The 20161-nt window shown below is 39.5% G+C and overlaps 1 protein-coding gene across 4 annotated transcripts in view; it reads left to right on the top strand.

Annotated features, from left to right (window-relative positions):
* Positions 1-20161, top strand: part of pax5 (paired box 5) — a 300149-nt gene that overhangs the window by 160962 nt on the left and 119026 nt on the right. For 2 of the 4 annotated variants that reach the window (XM_062971568.1, XM_062971569.1), the window contains exons 7-8: positions 447-503; positions 16456-16585. In XM_062971568.1, coding sequence (XP_062827638.1) covers positions 447-503; positions 16456-16585 — 187 coding nt within the window. The remainder of the gene's footprint in view (positions 1-446; positions 504-16455; positions 16586-20161) is intronic. The other 2 variants (XM_062971570.1, XM_003223324.4) reach the window with 1 other exon arrangement.

Raw genomic sequence — 20161 nt, 5'->3', positions numbered from 1 at the left:
TGAATTGTGACTTGCCAAATTGATGTGAACCTATCAGCCAAATATGAATGCCCACCTAGTGGCTGATGCACCACTTATCTTTGTTGCCTGCCTTGGTTATCAAGCGCTTGGCAAGTCACAGTGAATGGCTGATGGAGTGTGTCCAGCTTCATATACAACAGGTTGTGCACCAGAGGAAAGTTTTTGTTATAAAGCTTGGAGTTTTAAATAGGAAGACATGGATAACACCACTGCATTTCTTACTAAAGATCTTGGTGCAGTATTTAATGACACACCAGAAAGCTGCTATGAAGTAAGTTGAGATACAAAAATTATAGAAAGAAAGAGTGCCTCTATACTGTGCTATTACTATTTGTATATATATTTAAAATTCTCATTGCACTCTTTACTTAGAAAAAAACATTCTCCTTACATTTTTGTTTCTTTTCTCCTTCATGCTATGGCAGTGGTGCTCCATGCTGATGAGGCAATACTTGGTGCAACCCCAGACAGTCATTTTTCAGGTAATTTCTTAGGATACCAAATCTGGCCCATATGTATGAAGCAGGTCAGGTCCCCCAGTTTTGGAGGAGGCATTTTGGCTGCACCCAGGAATACTGGGTTAACAATCTAATCCTGCTTTTGACTGTACCAAAGGCATGGTACTGGAAGTGGAGAAGGCAACATTCTTGTATTCAGGCCATTGGGGGAGTAGCATGAATACAGTTTATGGTTGGACTTCCACAACTTTCAGTCCACCTTCCAGAATGTAGCCTGACAACCATGTATTGTGATCTGCCATGTGCTTGGCAGTCTCTGTTTTTGACTTTGCTGGCAGGCAGGAAAAACAGGACAGTTACTTAGCCAATGGGGGGGGGGGGGGGAATCAAAGATGGCTGGTGGTCTGCATTTTGTCTCATGCCTCACAAATTATATGAATCAACCAATATGTTTTCAGCAGCAAGAAGCATACAATGTAATGAACAGCATATGTCTTATACGATGGTGTTCTACACACGTTATCCAAAGTAAATAGCTTAAGGTAAAGGTAAAGGTTTCCCCTGATGTTAAGTCCAGTCATGTCTGACTCTGGGGGTTAGTGCTCATCTCCATTTCTAAGCCGAAGAGCCGCCGTTATCCGTAGACATGTGGCCAGCATGACTGCATGGAGCGCCATTGCCTTCCCACCGGAGCGTTACCTATTGATCTACTCACATTGGCATGCTTTCGAACTGCTAGGTTGGCAGAAGCTGGAGGTAACAGCGGCCACTCCCGCCGCTCCCGGGGTTTGAACCTGGGACCTTTCGGTCTGCAAGTTCAGCAGCTTAGTGCTTTAACACACTTTGCCACCGGGGCTCCTGATGTAAATAGCTTACACATAAAGATATATTGTATACTATATAAATAGGTGTGTGTGTGCTGTGGAAACCTTCTGTTTAGTAGATCTTTTACAGGTAACTCCTATACAATATGCTCATTATCCATGTGAAAAAAATGCATGGTAGGATAAACCAAACTGGGAAGGCTTGCATAAAGAGGTATTCTCCTTAAAAGAAGAACTGCCAATGTATGTATTATGTGAGTGGGAAGAATATGGCACATAACTGAGTCTTTCACTCTTAACTGCACTCCTGCAGAAAGCTTCAAGCAGACCCCAGGAACATGTGGTACTCCAAGGCAAGCTGTTTCAGATAACTCAAAAGGCTATGTCTCTTAACATGAATATTGTGTTTTCCCAGCATTTGGACCATTGTATCTGTGAGAAAATGCAGGTCTCCCTCCTCTGGAAGAGCATTCATTGCTCTTCATTGCCATTTTTCATAACCTTATGAAATATGGCTACAGCGAATGATACGATCCCCTCCTCCTCCTCCTCCTCCTATTAACACAGGAGGGTTTCTACCTGTATTATTTCTGACAGAAGTGAATGATAGCAAGGGGACCATCTCTAAGTTTTCATGTAATAATGTCAATTCTGATTTTAAAAATTTTCTTTATTTTTTTTTTAAAACTATCAATTCTTTCATCTCATGTTGCATAGTTTTCTTGAAAAGAGACCTTCTGCTCTGTCACCAGTGATCTGTCCTCAGTTGTAAAGTTATCCCCACAACTGTCCAGATAGAATATTGTTCTATTGCTCTTGGAAATGATGTATAGGAATACTCTGCAAGACTTAAAAGAAACTGTAATCATTTAACTATGCAGAAAAGCACTAATTCTGTGTCAGTAAAAGCTATGGCCATTTTAAAACAAATGATTAAAAAGCAGGATGTTTCAAGAATGGTAAAACAGGTTACTGTACAACAAAGATTTTTGTGAATTTGAAAAGCTGAGATTAATCTTGATTCGATGGACTTCAACAAAAATTCACATTTTTGTAAAGGCAAAATAAAAAAAAAGTTCATAATATAGCTTCCTTCTCATGCACCGAATGCAAAGAAGCCTTAGTGAAATGTGTATGACTCCCACTGTAGTGTATGCCATTTCAATAGGTTGTAACTTGATTTGTAAAGGGAAAAGTAACAGGTGGACTTATGATGAATTGGCTCCTGACCAACCCATTTTAAAATATAAGCCAATAAGAGGATATCTGGGATGACCAACATTTATAGTAAAAGACTCAGCATAGCTTTTTAATTGCATTTGCTTAAGGCATTTAGTTAGAATAAGGCAGACTGAGAGGGGCATTGTCAACATGGGTAGGTATGGATTTTATTCCTTCAGGAAGGTACTGTCTAAAAATTCAGAGGGATGAGTCCATAATTATATTTCTAAAGCTTTGGGGGAATCCTCAAGATGCTTCTTCCTCCAGGGACAGCTCTGATAAAAGCCACTGTTTTTCCTGCCTTTGTAACACCAGGAGCTGTTACACCAATCCTCTTTCTTAATCCAAATTAATGTCTACCTATCTGCCAGCAAACTGATTGGGAGCAAAAGGTTCAAAGAGGGAGAGATAAATAGGGATTGGCTCAACAGTTGCTGGTGTCACAAAGGTATTGCTTTTATTCCAACATGTTGCTGAAATTACTTTGGGTAGCTTCTTTAATTTTCAGAATAAAATCTGGAGTAGATCAACTACAGAATGTCTCGGAAGTCACCCACCATATTTTCCACAATCATTAGAAATAAATTAACTTAATAGTCCTTACTTCATAAAGGTTATAGTTCTATCCATATTTGAGATTAAGGACACATCTACATGGGCTGTTTAATTCAGGCTGGGTGAGAATTGATCTTGTGGCATCCACATGTCTCTTCTCTCCTCCAGTGTTGGATAAAGCTACCAAATGCGGTTTTGCTCCACACTAGCCAAAGTTGTGGAATGGTCCAAAGCTTCCCCACACTTTGGGGATGTGTAAACAGTTGGGTTGATTCTGATTCAAAACCAGCCCCAATGTTTACACAGCCATCCTGCTTTCTCTAGGCTCCATACTGTGGACGCAGGGATGGCACCTATTTTAGTGGTCCTGTCACCGTTGCTACAGTGGCTAGGGAATTCCTAGCCATCCTGGGACACCATTGCTGACCTTTGCAAGGGTGTCTATGTGAATTGGAGAGGGGAGGTAAGGCTGGCCAACCAATGGGGCTGAATTGATTTCAACTTTGCTGGATGGTCAAGACTCTGTGCCACTGTTGCTTCAAGGTGGAGAGGGACAGTGAAACATTTCTCACCAGCCCCAGAGTTTCCTGCCTATATATATATATATATATATATATATATATATATATATATATATATATACACACACACACACACACACACACACACACACACACACACATACACACCCTATGTCCTATGGAGCCCCTGGTGGCGCAGTGGGTTAAACTGCTGAGCTGCTGAATTTGCGGACCGAAAGGTTGCCAGTTTGAATACGGGGAGTGGAGTGAGCGCCTGCTGTTAGCCCCAGCTTCTGCCAACCTAGAAGTTTGAAAACATGCAAATGTGAGTAGATCAATAGGTACCGCTTATGTGAGAAGGTGATGGTGCCCCATGCAGTCATGCTGGCCACATGACCTAGGAGGTGTCTACGGACAACGCCGGCTCTTCGGCTTAGAAATTGAGATGAGCATCAACCCCCAGAGTTTGACACAACTAGACTTCATGTCAAGGGAAACCTTTACCTTATGTCCCATGTATTTATGTTGTTTGTGTGGGGTTGCAGTCATTTACAAATGTGGATAAGTAGCTCTCATAACTTGTCATCTAGTTTCTTAATAGCTGCTCTTACAAGTTTTAATCTTCTTCTGATTTCTTGATTACACTTTCCATTTTTATTACTTACTATAATGTTGTAAGGTGGCTTGCAACAGGAAAAACAGTTAAAAATCTATCTCACACAGTCTTCTCTTTAAAATTCAAATTCGTAGAACTAGTAGTATTCTGGAATTTGCATTATTTCTGAATAATCCTCCTGTTTTCAAGTCACATGTTTAGTTGAATGTGGTTCATTCAGCCTCATCTGTGTTCACCAGGTATTGATAGCTAATGCAGTGCTATGGAAGCTTATGTAGGCATTTCAAAGTAGCTCAACAGGTATTTATATGGAGATCTCCTCGATCAAATGAATGTTGATCCACAAAGTAACTTCAGTACCTATAGGAAGTTCCTGTGTTTTCTGGCTTTTTGTTTAAGTGTAATTAGTTTTGTGCCTAAGGAGTAATATTGTAACATGCTATCCTAAGTAGTTCTTTTTGTATTTTTCAAGGAAGTAGTACTTCCTTGGATTGACTGGCTTGACCTTGAAGGAGCTGGGAGTGGCAATGGCCGACAGGGAGCTCTGGCGTGGGCTGGTCCATGAGGTCACGAAGAGTCGGAAGCGATTGAATGAATAAACAGCAAACAACATGTTGTAATAGTGAAATTACTTACTTATGACTAGTTGTTAGGTGCGTGAAGAGTTTGCACAGTAAATGCTCAGAGTTTAAGGAAAACTATGGGATATGTTTCTGCTGTTTGCTTTGGTCTGACCACCATGCAAGAAGAAGAAATTGAGAGTATGTTTTTAAACAGTGCTGTTGTGTTTCCAGAAGAGATGAGTTTAGTTTCATTAGATTATTCACTATCCTGTGTGTTTTAGGTGTTTATTTTTTATATAGCACTACTATCATTATGGAGCAAAAAGCCGGGTTCTGTCCTTGCAGTCAGACTCAAAATGGTGAATAGATGAAAGGGTGAATGACATTTGCTTTGGTTATAGATTAGCATCACTCAAGGAGGGACAACCAAAGGAGAGGCTAAAGCGCAAAATGAGCTCAGGCTTGCCAGGGACATAAAAAACAACAAAAAAGGCTTTTTTGCTTACGTTGGTAGAAAAAGGAAAAAAAAGGAGGCGATAGGGCCATTGCAAGGAGAAGATGGGGTGATGGCGACAGGGGACAGGGAAAAGGCAGAACTACTTAATGCCTTCTTTGCCTCGGTCTTCTCACAAAAAGAAAGCCATCTTCAACCTCAGCAACATGGAATGGACGAAGGATTGGGGGAAATCCAACTCCAAATAGGGAAACAAGTTGTCCAGGAACACCTGGCCATTCTAAACGAATTCAAGTCCCCAGGGCCAGATCAGCTACATCCAAGAGTACTGAAGGAACTAGCGGAAGTTATTTCAGAACCACTGGCAATTATCTTCGAGAGTTCTTGGAGAACGGGAGAAGTCCCAGCAGATTGGAGGAGGGCGAATGTGGTCCCTATCTTCAAGAAGGGAAAAAAGAACGACCCAAACAATTACCGTCCGGTCAGCCTCACATCAATACCAGGCAAAATTCTGGAAAAGATCATTAAGGAAGTGGTCTGCGAACACTTAGAAACAAATGCGGTCATTGCTAATAGTCAACACGGATTTACCAAAAACAAGTCATGCCAGACTAATCTGATCTCTTTTTTCGATAGAGTTACGAGTTGGGTCGATACAGGGAATGCTGTGGATGTAGCGTACCTGGATTTCAGTAAGGCCTTCGACAAAGTCCCCCACGACCTTCTGGCAAACAAACTAGTAAAATGTGGGCTAGACAAAACTACGGTTAGGTGGATCTGTAATTGGCTAAGCAAACGAACCCAAAGGGTGCTCACCAATGCGTCGTCTTCATCATGGAAAGAAGTGACAAGTGGAGTGCCGCAGGGCTCTGTCCTGGGCCCGGTTCTGTTCAACATCTTTATTAACGACTTAGACGAAGGGTTAGAAGGCACGATCATCAAGTTTGCAGACGACACAAAACTGGGAGGGATAGCTAACACTCCAGAAGACAGGAGCAGAATTCAAAACGATCTTGACAGACTAGAGAGATGGGCCAAAACTAACAAAATGAAGTTCAACAGGGACAAATGCAAGATACTACATTTCGGCAGAAAAAATGGAAATCAAAGATACAGAATGGGGGACGCCTGGCTTGACAGCAGTGTGTGCGAAAAAGACCTTGGAGTCCTTGTGGACAACAAGTTAAACATGAGCCAACAATGTGATGCGGCTGCTAAAAAAGCCAATGGGATTCTGGCTTGCATCAATAGGGGAATAGCGTCTAGATCCAGGGAAGTTATGCTCCCCCTCTATTCTGCCTTGGTCAGACCACACCTGGAATACTGTGTCCAGTTTTGGGCACCACAGTTGAAGGGAGATGTTGACAAGCTGGAAAGCGTCGAGAGGAGGGCGACTAAAATGATTAAGGGTCTGGAGAACAAGCCCTATGAGGAGCGGCTTAAAGAGCTGGGCATGTTTAGCCTGCAGAAGAGAAGGCTGAGAGGAGACATGATAGCCATGTACAAATACGTGAAGTCATAGGGAGGAGGGAGCAAGCTTGTTTCCTGCTGCCCTGCAGACTAGGACACGGAACAATGGCTTCAAACTACAGGAAAGGAGATTCCACTTGAACATCAGGAAGAACTTCCTCACTGTGAGAGCTGTTCGACAGTGGAACTCTCTCCCCGGGGCCGTGGTGGAGGCTCCTTCTTTGGAGGCTTTTAAGCAGAGGCTGGATGGCCATCTGTCGGGGGTGCTTTGAATGTGATTTCCTGCTTCTTAGCAGGGGGTTGGACTGGATGGCCCATGTGGTCTCTTCCAACTCTACTATTCTATGATTCTATGATTCTATGATTCTATGAGAGAAGGAACCTGCAGCATTAATCAAGAATGACTGTGCACAGATACTCTGTCATGTGCACTTATGTCACTGATGCAGTGGTCAGGATCAAATACACCTCACTTCCACACCTTGAGAATTTTGCTTATTTTGGGTTCTGCTTCAACTCCCTCTAATGTATTGTTGCAGGTCAGACAGAAGAGTCCTCACTCTGCATGAATGGCTATACAAAGGACAGATTGTAGAAACTCCTAAAGGGAGCTGAATTTGTGTGTGTGTGTGTGTGTATGTGTGTGTGTGTATTCACAGAAGGAATTCTTTGGAACATCCAAGGTCATTACCTCTACTTCCCAGATTAGGAGTTTGTCAGAATATTCCTTGCCTGAGAAAACCCTATAAAATTCTTCAAGTGACTTGAAGGCATATACACACAAATGTGAAGTAATGTAAGCAGGTAGCAATGATTAGCATCAGAAGGCTATTCTTGGAACAAAGAGTTAACTAAATACCAAGGTTAGGCAGGCAGGATAGGTAGTGTGCATGAGCAAATAAGACAAGGAACAGGCTTTCAAGAAGTGGAAAGCAGAACTCTTTCTGGCCTGGAAGTTGAGAGGCAGTATGTTCTTGTGTATAGCACTGGATATGAGGCAAAGGAGACATGGTTTTTTTAATTTCTCTCACTATCTTGAAGCTCTCAGCCTAAGCTCCCTAACAGAGTTAGGAGAATTTGTACACACTACCCTGAATCAAGCGTATTGCTTGCTTTAGGGATGCTATCAGTTGCTCATATGACCGAGAAAGTATAATAAAATGGAGAGCAATACATATGTTACTTTTAGTTGTAGATATCCTTGTAATTTTTTGGAAAGAGCTGTAAAAGGGCAAAAAATATATACAGTAGAGTCTCACTTATCCAACGTAAACGGGCCGGCAGAATGTTGGATAAGCGAATATGTTGGATAATAAGGAGGCATTAAGGAAAAGCCTATTAAACATCAAATTAGGTTATGATTTTACAAATGAAGCACCAAAACATGATGTTACACAACAAATTTGGCAGAAAAAGTAGTTCAATATGTAATAATGTTATGTTGTAATTACTGTTTTACGAATTTAGCACCAAAATATCACGATATATTGAAAACATTGACTACAAAAATGCGTTGGATAATCCAGAACGTTGGATAAGTGAGTGTTGGATAAGTGAGACTCTACTGTATATGGATGTATTCATTTTCTTGCTTAGCTGGAATTGACTTTCAGTGGGGTGCTTTGCTGTATTTTATGGTTTCTATATAGGCTTTTAATGAGGTTTTATGGGTTTAACTTTTTAAAATTACTCAACTGCATTTTAAAATAACTTAGATATATCCATTTTATTGATGTTTTTGTATACTTATTAATCTGTCTTGTTTTTAATAAGTATACAAAAACATCAATAAAATGGATATATCTAAGTTATTTCCATTGTTGGGGGAAAGGTAGGTATAAATGAAGATGATGATGATGGTAATAATAATGACAATATAGTAAGAGGTCAAATATATGCTAGGAGAACTCTGTTTAAACAGCAGTCTCATTTTACTTTATCATCTACTTTTGTATATCTCAATATGTCTTTTGGAATGGGAAACATATTTACCATATATACTCATGTATAAGCAAAGCGCAAGCTCTGGCGGCAAAATTATGGATTTTGTTTGACCCATGGATAAATTGAGGGTTATTCTGTGGAAAAGGGAAAGCACCAATGCTACTGGCTATTTTTATAAAGGCCAGAAGCAGCATCATAGCAGAGTTAGTAGGATAAGTTGGTGCTTCTTTTGGCTTCTCCTGGGATGAAATAAGTTTTTTCCTTTTCCTATTCTACTCAGAGAAGGGGCCAGTTCCTTTTGTTATAAGAGTTAAGGTATAGTACTCACATTGGATAATTCGACACAGGTTTTTGGGATGATTTTTGTTTAAATTTTCTAGACTTATACATGAATATATAGGGTAACTTGAAAAGGATTGAGGAAATTCTCAACAGGACAGGGTTCAATTTGAAACATTATTGTCAGGGAGTATAACTTGTCAAGTAAGTCTACCATGTACAGTAGAGTCTCGCTTATCCAACGTAAACGGGCCGGCAGAACGTTGGATAAGCGAATATGTTGGATAATAAGGAGAGATTAAGGAAAAGCCTATTAAACATCAAATTAGGTTATGATTTTACAAATTAAGCACCAAAACATCATGTTATACAACAAATTTGACAGAAAAAGTAGTTCAATACGCAGTAATGCTATGGAGTAATTACTGTATTTACCAATTCAGCACCAAAATATCACGATATATTGAAAACATTGACTACAAAAATGCGTTGGATAATCCAGAACGTTGGATAAGCGAGTGTTGGATAAGTGAGACTCTACTGTAGTAACAACTTGGTAGTCTGTAAATGTTGCTAACGAATCTCAATTCAAGGTAGATTCTGTGGTATACAAGAAACCTGTTGCTTTCCTTCCATGTAAAGATAAAAAGTAGTAGAGCAAACCAATTAGGAGATATTAACCTCCATCCCAATAATGTTAATCAGACTTAATACATATAGTTGAAAATGATGGAACATTTTAATTATAATTGGTGTACATACTTTTGATTTCAATTTTACTTAGTGGTGGTGGTTTGAACAATTATCATATTTGAACAAAACATGATAATTGGTCAAGACATGCACATACATTACTGTTGTTATATGTGGGTATTTTTGTAAAGGTTTCCATAGGTTATATAACAATGATAGACAACTAATGACTCATAGGCTAATCAGGCCTACTTATATTTACTTATGGCTCTTGTAGCTGCATCCACTGAACTTTTAAAATAGGTGTACTGGGAATGCATGCTTTGTTTTTAAGCAGTGGGGATGACATGCAGCTACTGGTGACTTTTGTCTGTGAGTGAGTGTGCGTATATGTGTAAACCCTGTCACAACCAAAAATTGACCACCCCTTCTTTAAAACCCTGCAAAATCTGTCCAGCTAGAGATAGTAACTTGCTTACATCAAAAGCAATAATTACTTCTATCATATCATTTTCAGTTCTTAGAAATAAATAGGGCACCTCAACAAGGACATATGGGAAATTGATTTAATAATAGCTAGAAGTATTGAAAGTGTTCATGGAGGACAGCTGAAAAATAACTAAACTAGATATGAAAACATATGAAAGGTAGAAAGATTTCAGTCCAGGTTTTTGTGAATTTGACAGAAGGATGCCATAGGGAGCATTACTCCTGGATATTTTCCTCTTGCTGAGAAATCATTAAACTTGTCAATATTATTCAGTTTATCTCCTGGATGAACCAAATAGTATTGTGTTCCACAGGTGTAAAGTCTGCAGGCTACTAGTCATATTTGCCATTTTGTCATCAAGACAACGATGATGACAACAATGATGTTTATTTATACCCTTCTTTTTCTCTCCACAAAGGAGGCTCAACAATGGCAAACATAAGCTCCCCTCTTCTCTTTGCATAACTTATACCTAAAATAAAAGCTGTGAATGTACTGGCATTTGTTTTGCTATATTTCTCTCCTATCCTACTTTGGTTTTTAGTCAAACAGATTTGACAGATTTTCAGATCTTTTAGAAGCATAACACACATGGCATTCTGAAAAATGTAAACATGGTCACCATCCCCTGCCATAAAAAGGCACAGGACCTTACGGATATTGAGATGAAGGCATTACTTTTTCAATAAAGATAAACACAAAAGTCTACATTTAGGCTGCAAAAATGCAATGTACAGATATAAGATGAGGATATATAGCTCGGCGGTACTATAGTTGAAAAAAAAAAACCACTGGGATTATTGTTGATCATAAATTGAATATATACCAGCAGTATGAGGTTGAAGCAAAGAAGATGAACTCTATTTTAGTCTGCATTAAGGATACAGATATTGTTTCCAAGTTGAGGGAAGTTATACACTATTACCACTATATTCTGCACTGGTTAGATTTCATTTGGAATGCTGCATTCATTTCTGGGCGTCTCATTTTAAGAAAGATATAGATGTGTTGGAATGGTTTGGATACGAGTATGATAAGAGGTATGGAGAACAAAACATATGAAGGAAGATTGAGGAGCTGGGCATGTTTAGCCTAGTGAAGAGATGACTGGGATCACATGAATGTAGTCTTTAAATACTTCAAGGGCTGTTAGGAAAAGAGGTGGGATGCTGTGTTCTCCATTGCTCTAGAGGGTATCACCAGGTCTAAGGTTTTAATTTACAGGAGCGTAGATTTCAACTGAACATTAGAAGAAAATTGATAGTAAGAGCAGTTAAGCAATGCAATTCTATTTCACTGGAATCATCTTCATTGGATATCTTCAAAAAAAGTCTACCTGTTGGGGATGTTTTAGCTGGAGGTCCTCACTGAGCAGGGAGTCAGACATGAGACTTCTTCCAACCCCATGATTCTATGATTCTGTGGTTCTAGGACAAAACTTTCTGAGCTAGAATCTGCTATGGGCCCAGCACAGAATGGTGGAACATTGAGGAATGTAACTAGTAAATAGGTTTGAAAGGAAGGGACACACACGCTGGCTCTGAAGTAAGTATTTCATGTCAGAGGGGATCTGCTGTTATGTTTTAGTTAGAGTCATGGAATGGAATCATAGTGTTGGAATAGACTATAAGGGTCATGCAGTCCAGTCCACTCCCATGTGGTAATACACAATCAGAGCACTCTCAAAAAAGAAATGGAGCAGAACCACATAGAGGATAGATAGATTCATAGATAGACAGAAACTTCTTGAAAGAGGTAAATGTTCACTGTGGATTTTAGATTTCTTGTAAATAGTTTCAAGTGATAAGTACTTCTTATAGTGCTCCCTTAGACTTGTTACACTGACTGAAAAATTGTACTCCCCTCATAGGCACTTCAATCCTGACACATGATGGTCTTGATGCTTGGCTTGCAATGCAGTTCTTTGGGCATTCATCCAGTTCAAAAGCCCTTGTCTTTTACCCTGCAGTTTTACAAAAAATCTGGACTTTTGGCATGTGGCTGACACCTCAAGTGTCATCACTTCGCTGTGTGGTTGGGGAAAGGAGTTAGTGGTGAGTGGAACTGGTTGCTGAGAGGTGATTATTCTCACCAGCTTTCAAGTGGTCTATAGAAGGTTCAAAGAGTTATCTGCTTATGCAACACTTTGCATATGATTAGTTTCAAATAAATACTTCAATAAAACACATTGAACATCTTCTTTGTGATATAGGAAACTATCCTGTTCATGACATGTTATTCCTGCCCTGAGTACCAAATCTCTGTTAAAGAAGTGATCCCAGGAACACATCTACTTTGTTTAATTTATCTTATTTTTCACTGATGGAATTGGTCCCAGTTCTCCTGATATGTGATGTGGAAGAAGAGCTGCTATGCCCAGAAAATGCACCAACCACACAAGTGATGCAAAAAGCCATACAAGTTCCACGGAAACCACCTTGTTGTAACCACCTCAGATATTCTTGTAAGCCGCTCCGAGCCCTAGGGGAGTGGCGGCATATAAGTTTGAAAAATAAATAAATAAATAAATAAATAAATAAATAAATATTCCAGAAAATGACCAGGAATGCCAACATTTCAGATAGCCAAGCCTATGAAATACAACAGATGTACAAGACTAGATTAGCATGATGCCTATAAACATAGAATTGCTCAGCAACAACTTTCTACTTGCCATTGCAAACATCTGTATTATTTAAAATAGCACAGAATGCCGGCATTTCATGCATAATAATAGATGGGAATGATGCAGTAAGCCAGGAAAAAAATAGGGACTCCTCCTTAGTACTCGTTCAGGTTTTTAAAAACACAAATAGTATTTGTAATAGGAAGAGAAGGGCAGATGATTACAATCACAGCAGGGCTGAATGTAGAGATTTCAACCTCCTTCACTGTTGTGGTCTTGAGAGAGATCCCTCCTCTAAAATGACTATTTTGTTGGAAAAATAATGCACATTGGTTCCAATGTATAGTTTTGACTTGAGGGAAAATGTGGTATTTTCATATATTTATATACCTTGACTAAACAAATTGGATGAAGTCCTTTATAATATGATCAAAAGCAATTTTTTTCCATTCTCTGCCTATGATTACAAAAATGGGAAGCATTTGCCAGGATTTCTTTTTTGTATATGGTCATGTAAGTGTGATTTATTGTTATAATTGTATTATTTTACTTTGTTTAATAATGTATATTATGTTGTTATTTAATGTTTGTGTTTGCTTTTATGACTGTAAACCGCCCTGAGTCCCATCCGGGAGATAGGGCGGTATATAAATAAAGTTTTATTATTATTTATTATATATGAGTATGAATGAGATGCTGCATATTGCTTGTTTGGTTGTGCATAGTGCATTCCAATTCTCCTCCTCCTCCATCAGTGAACAAGTGTGCAGATTTTTTGCAAACAGTAAGTGGGTAAGTGCTTGTCTGAGTAGCTTACAACGCTTAGTATATTTTTGTTTTAGCTTTTATAGTTTAAATCTAAGGTAATTTCATATTTTAAATATATATCACTTTGGATTCTTTGCAATGTATGAATTTCATACATAAATTATAGATATATAAATATATTTATTAGTGTGCATTTGTATGCCCTCAAAATAAATTGATGGTTGTACCAAGAACTATTTTGTTGTTACTTCACATTTGTATTCAATATCCATTGGATTTTTGAAATAATTTTGTAGCATTATAATTGTGATGTGTTTACATCCTTTATTGGTAAGGCTCTGCTATATCTAGCTGAGGTGGGGGCAGAGGCCGACTGCCCTCGTTCTTTTAGTCCAGATTCATTCGTCATGATGTCACTGCTCCCCCTTGTGTCCATTGGGCTAAAAAGCCCTTCTAGCACAAAACCAGAGGAGCCCAAGATGCCATGCCGTACGCTGTGAAGCCATCCATGGCAGTAGCATCAGCAGCATGTATTTTGGATATAGCACAAAACTTTTTTTTGGGTGGCAAGAGGGACTGGGGGCATTGCTGATGGGGGAGACAGCCTTTAGAGTGGCATCAGTCCAGGAAAAAAGGCAGTGCTGTTCTTAGGTTTCCCTCCAAGGATCAGCACTGGATGAAACAGTGTCTTCAGCGTCATCTCTTTAAACATGGAAGCATCTTCAGCTTCCTCTGTAATCCAAAGTCAGAAAATAGTTTTTAAATGAGAAGCATTGCTTTAGGGCAGTGGTTTTCAACCTGTGGGTCCCCAGATGTTTTGACCTTCAACTCCCAGAAATCCTAAGAGTTGGTAAATTGGCTGGGATTTCTGGGAGTTGTTGGCTAAAACACCTGGGGACTCACAGGTTGAGAACCACTGCTTTAGGGGAACAGTGTGAGTAATTTTGCAACAGTATCTCCCCAACCTGCCCCCCCCCCCCCCAAAAAGACTGCTACATGAATGTCACATATTTAAATGACCCTCATAAATAGCTGGAAAATTGCTTGAAGTTTGAACTGCTTTTTACCTGGTATAGGCATCTTCTCGAACATGATCATGATGTTGATCTGAGACAAATGTCCATCACAAAAAAACAATGCTGCTTATACTCTTGAAATATCATATGCCCCCCATATACCCAAGTGTAGTATCTGTGGTTTCATTTATTTATATCTCACAAAATATACATTTTATAGGTCTCCCAGTGTGACTCTGTGGTATACTTGGAGTAGAAGTCCTTCATTTCAATGGGGTTTGCTAACATCTATTGTTTCACATATCAACATAAAGTCAAGGAACATATCCCCTGACTGAGGATATGGGGTTGGGGTTGTACTATATAGTAGGCTTGTGCATTTCAGCTGAACCTAGATCAGTTTCTGCTGGCCAGATACCGGTAGACGCCCATATCAGTTTTCATGTACCTCCTGAAAACTGTTGAGCAGCTGGATGAAGTTTGTGGATTGCAGCCGAAATATATGGCTAGATCCGACCCAGTGGCGGCAACAGGAGAGGGCTCACCAGGCTCTCCTTCCCGTCATTTTAGGCAATGGCATCATTTGTCCTTATATCCTTTATTAGGACCAGGATTAAAAAGCATCAGAGTTAAGATACCACTCTTTCTGAAATCCTTTCCCTGGATTAATGCTTAGCTAAAGCCATTTCTACTCTAGAGGAGAGAGGCACCAGAGCACGTGCTCTCTCCCTATATGCAACTTTCCATTAAGGCATTAATGGAAGGAAGAGCAATGACCTGGAGCTATCCTCTGGGCTTTCTTTAAAAAGCCCACTCTTTTCTCTTGATTTGCTTTGAACTGCAGGCGTTGCCTGCCTTTCTCCCCCTCATGCTTTTCTGTTTCGGGTTTAATGCTTCCATAAAGCTGTTTCTACTTTCTACTCTAGAGGAGAGATAATTAAATACACTGAAGCCGGGATGCAACTGTGATGCCGAATTGGCGAAGAGGAGCCATGATTGGCTGCCACATGGTTCCGTTACAGATGGGAAAACACGATGGCTGGGCCCAAGCCATTATGGCCACCCGGTAGAGCTGAAGGTGCCGGTTTGGCTGAAATAAAATGGCTAAACGGATCCGTATACAAGTCTACTATATTGTTACATTATTTTGACACCAGGATACATTCTGAACACTATAAAACTATACAAAATACAGATACACAAACACATACAAAGAGAATATTGATGGATAAAAATAATTAAAATGAATTTGTGCGACCAACATTTTTCTCTCATAATATCAGCAAAGCAGTAACCTATATCATATTATATACTGCAACTTCGTGCGGAGACATGTTTGCTAGTAAGAGTGCAATCCTAATCCAAGTCCACATCTGTGAGATTTGTTTCTAGGTCAACACACCTAAGAATTGACAAGTCCCATTGGACTGCGGGGATTTAATGTTATGCTGACGTGTACAGGAATAAACTTCAGGTCCAGTACTAGGAAGTCAACTTTTTCAAATCCACCTTGTCCTCCCGTCTTGAGATGTGCTCACCATCATTCATTCCATCTACATTCAAAGAGCTTAAATCAGCCTTCCTCCACCTCATAACTTCCAGTTGCTTTGGACTACAGCTTCTATTAAAACCAACCAGCATGGGAAATGATTAAGGATATCAAGAGCAGTAGTAAAAAACAAAGAAGTACCAGGGTTGGAGAAGGATGCCATTATTTGTTTTTTTGCCCAACATAATTTGTTTAACAAATAAAATGATCCTTGTAGAGTCATTTTGGCATATAAGGAATGACATATTGTATCTGAATATAAATAGGGAAAAAGAATGCCAAAGCAAAAGGAATAATGTATCTCTATAATTTGATTTTAACATGCATTAGGACATTATTTATTAAAACAGAGATTTAGTATGCTGACTCATTTTCCCTTCCCTTCAGTCAACAGAATATTCAGCCATGGCCTCACTAGCCGGTGGATTAGATGATATGAAGGCTAACTTAACAAGTCCTACTTCGGCAGATATCGGAGCCAGCGTTCCAGGGCCACAGTCATATCCTATTGTGACAGGTAAGAAATGCTAGCTAACTTTACAAGATCACATGTTCAAAATGAGAGATACCTGCAAAGTGGCAGGTGTGTGTAATGCTATAATCTACCAGTGTTAGAATATAAGTGCAGGAGTTGTTGTGCTTCTTTGTTTTTTAATTGTTTTGGTTTTGGTATTTGACACCTGTGATACCAAAAGTTTAAAGGACACTAACAGTCCATATCTTGTATAAGGCTGTAACTAGTCCAGTATTTCAAGGAATAATTTCTCATTGATTTCTGAGATATATTATAACTTCAGACAACATTTTTAGCTGAATACATTAGAATAAATGTCGAATAAAGGGCAACGAATGTTCTGACATCTGGAATTATTTCTTATTTTTGAAATTTTCTTATGGTCTTACTAGGCATTGCTTGTTTTGGAGCTCTTCAGGTAGCAGCACCACTTTTGTATTTTCTTTGTCCTTTCAAATAAGTTGTAGAGGCTGTATTCTTCTGTTTCAGTGTTGTAAATGGGATGAGGTGCTGTCCAACTTCTTTTCAGCAAGACCTGAGAGCAAGCTTCTCCTTTACAATGGATAGAAAAGAGTCTGCCCTAATTAGAAAGAAAAGTATCCACCTTCTTTTTGGTTGCAGATCCTGCCCAATTACTTTTTTAAAAATAAAGCTTTCCCCATGTTTTCAGGACTTTTCCTTGGTTGCATTTGTACTTGACCTTAATTGACTGCTAACTCATTTTTCATCCCTAGTTTGCCTGCATGTTTATATTTTTATCTTGTAGAATAAAAATATAAAAGAATAGGATACTTTTTCAAAATAGAAAATTATTATTATTATTATTATTATTATTATTATTATTATTATTATTATTATTATTATTTATACCTCGCTTTATTTCCTGAAAGGGGATTCAAAGCGGCTTGACATAAAAGCATTATGAATATTAAAACAGAATTAAAGACAAACAGCACTAAGAAATTCAGAATGCGTGTTTGACTTGTCTTAGTTTCAGCCTTCCATTGTATCACAAACTGCAGGAGCACATGGTCACTTGCCTCTAAGGATCCGACAACTTCTACTGTATTGATCAGGTCTTCCACATTTGTTAAGATTAGATCAAGAGTTGCTGATCCCCTTGTTGTCTCCTCTACCTTCTGGACCATAAAATTGTCTGCAAGGCAAGTGAGGAATTTGTTGGACTTTGTGCTCTTGGCCGAGTTTGTTTTCCAGCAGACATCAGGATAGTTGAAGTCGCCCATGACTACTATATCTTTTCTTTGTGCCCGTTTGGTCAGCTGTTGACAAAAGGCTTCATCAAGTTCTATATCCTGGTTCGGAGGTCTGTAGTAGACACCCACGACGAGATCTTTTTGAGTCCCGGTTCCCTTGATTCTTATCCAGATGCTTTCAAGCTGGTTTCCCAGATTACAGTCTTGCATTTCTTCTGCAACGTAACTGTTTTTGACATATAAAGCTACTCCCCCTCCTCTCCCCTTTGTTCTATTTCTGTGAAAGAGGTTATAGCCCTCAATGGCTACATTCCAGTGATGGGAGTCATCCCACCAGGTTTCAGTGATGCCTATGACGTCGTACATGTGGTGCTGTGTTAAAAGTTGGAGTTCGTCTTGCTTATTTCCTATGCTCTGTGCATTAGTGTAAAGACATGTAAGCCCCTGTGACCTCCCCTTGAGCTGTTTATTTGGGATTATTGTGCTCTCGGTAGTTGGTCCTTGCTGTGTTTGTGCAGCCCTCCATTTAGCCTTTTGGCAGTTCCCTGTGGTCGTGGGTAATATAGTGTTTGCCAGGCTGTTGTTCCCCTCCCCCAGTGGATCTAGTTTAAAGTGCGCCTGATGAAGTTTGTGAGTCTGTGTGCAAAAAGATGTTTTCCTACTTGTGTGAGATGCACCCCATCACTTGCCAGTAGGTGATATCGGCAGCCAGTGGAGCTGGCTTAGCAGGGTGGTGGTATGCCCCAGTTATTAATCTGGCTGCCGCCTGTTGTACTAATTGAAGCTTCCGGGCCATCTTCAAAGGCAGCCCCACGTAGAGCGCGTTACAGTAATCCAAATGGGATGTAACCAGAGTGTGGACAATGTAAACATTTTATGCTACTATTGTTGTTAGCAATGATAGTGGGACAGTTCTGGTAGTTTCGATCTCAATTGCCTCTCTATCATAAAGCAATTGGTAAAAACCAGTGCCTCCAGTGGTAAAAAACTGGGCTGCTTGCCAATCATAAAGGAGAACGGGGAGTCAGAAGGAGTTCATGCTAGCATTGGCTCAGCTGTTTTGACCCGAAGGGGCAGATTTTTTTTTTTTATAAAAGGAGGGGGCAAAAGCTTGTAAAGGGAATCCTGCAGTTGAATACAGGAGGGACAAAAGGCAGTAATCTGGAAGTTAAAAAGAAAAAGAAAACAGGAACATAGGATGTGACAAAATGAGAAATCTACATATTGGTATATACAGAGGGTAGGGGAAGAAGTCAGCCAGATCATATTTTGTTTTAAAATAACCAAGTGAATAATCACAATTATCAAAACATGTTCATAATTCATTAATTCATTAATTATTTACAATTACATGCAACCAAAATATAAAAGCTCATATAGTTCTAAGACACCACGGGAAATATGGAATACTTTATAATCTAAAATCCAAAAAGTGTCAGACATCATTAGAAGTAAAGGCATCCTCAAGTTTCCTTTCTATTTTCCAGCAATACAGTAGATCACAGCAGAACCAAAATCAGGCCCTCAAACAGGTAGTATAGATAATCTACAGTAAATATCTACAGATAGTGTAGATCAAGGTTTCTCTAACTGTGCTCCTCCAGATGTTTTGGACTTAAATTCCCACAATTCCTAACAGCTGTTAAGCTGGCTGGGATTTTTGGGAGCTGAAGTCCAAAACACCTGGAAGAGCACATCTTGAGAAACACTGGTAAAGATAATCCCTCTCTTTTAATTCCCTGTAATAACAAAAAAAGAGGGGGGATCCAAAACAGCTGTGATTGCAGCACTATATAATCCAGTGGTTTCCAACCTGTTTTTTTTTTTTTTATGAGGGACCACTTTGACCAGGGACCACTTTCCAATGTTAATACCAAAAGGGTTACAAATCAGTTTTTGGTCAATTTAGATTCGGTTTGGTTATTTGGGGTGCTGATTCAGAAAATTGCATTGGATAGAGCACATCAGCTCAAGTTTCTGATACAGAACATATGCCATCCAGTAGTTGCCATCTGCTCACCTACAGAAAATCATATTTAATAATCTAGAGCTGGTGTGGTCTATCCAATGCAATTTTCTGAATCAGTGTTGCAAATAAACCCAGGAACAGGCCTAAAAATGAAGACACCAAGGTGCCCCACTTCCAGGCACCACATGAAATGGGCTCCACTCCGCAGCAGTCAGGAGGTTGTTGTCGTGCCTTTCGTGGGTATTCAGCCTTTCTCTCCTTGGCACTATAAGAGAGTTTCATGAGACCAGTCACTCTTGTTGCAACAGTGTAGTAACAGTGAGGCCACACACCATACTTTAGTTCTTGGGGACCATTGGTGGTCTACAGACCATGGGTTGGGAACCATTGATATAA

This window comes from Anolis carolinensis, chromosome 2 (assembly GCF_035594765.1).
Source record: "Anolis carolinensis isolate JA03-04 chromosome 2, rAnoCar3.1.pri, whole genome shotgun sequence".
Classification (NCBI taxonomy): Eukaryota; Metazoa; Chordata; class Lepidosauria; order Squamata; family Dactyloidae; genus Anolis; species Anolis carolinensis.
Note: the sequence above shows the minus strand (reverse complement) of the source record. Positions and strands in the feature narration are given on the sequence as shown.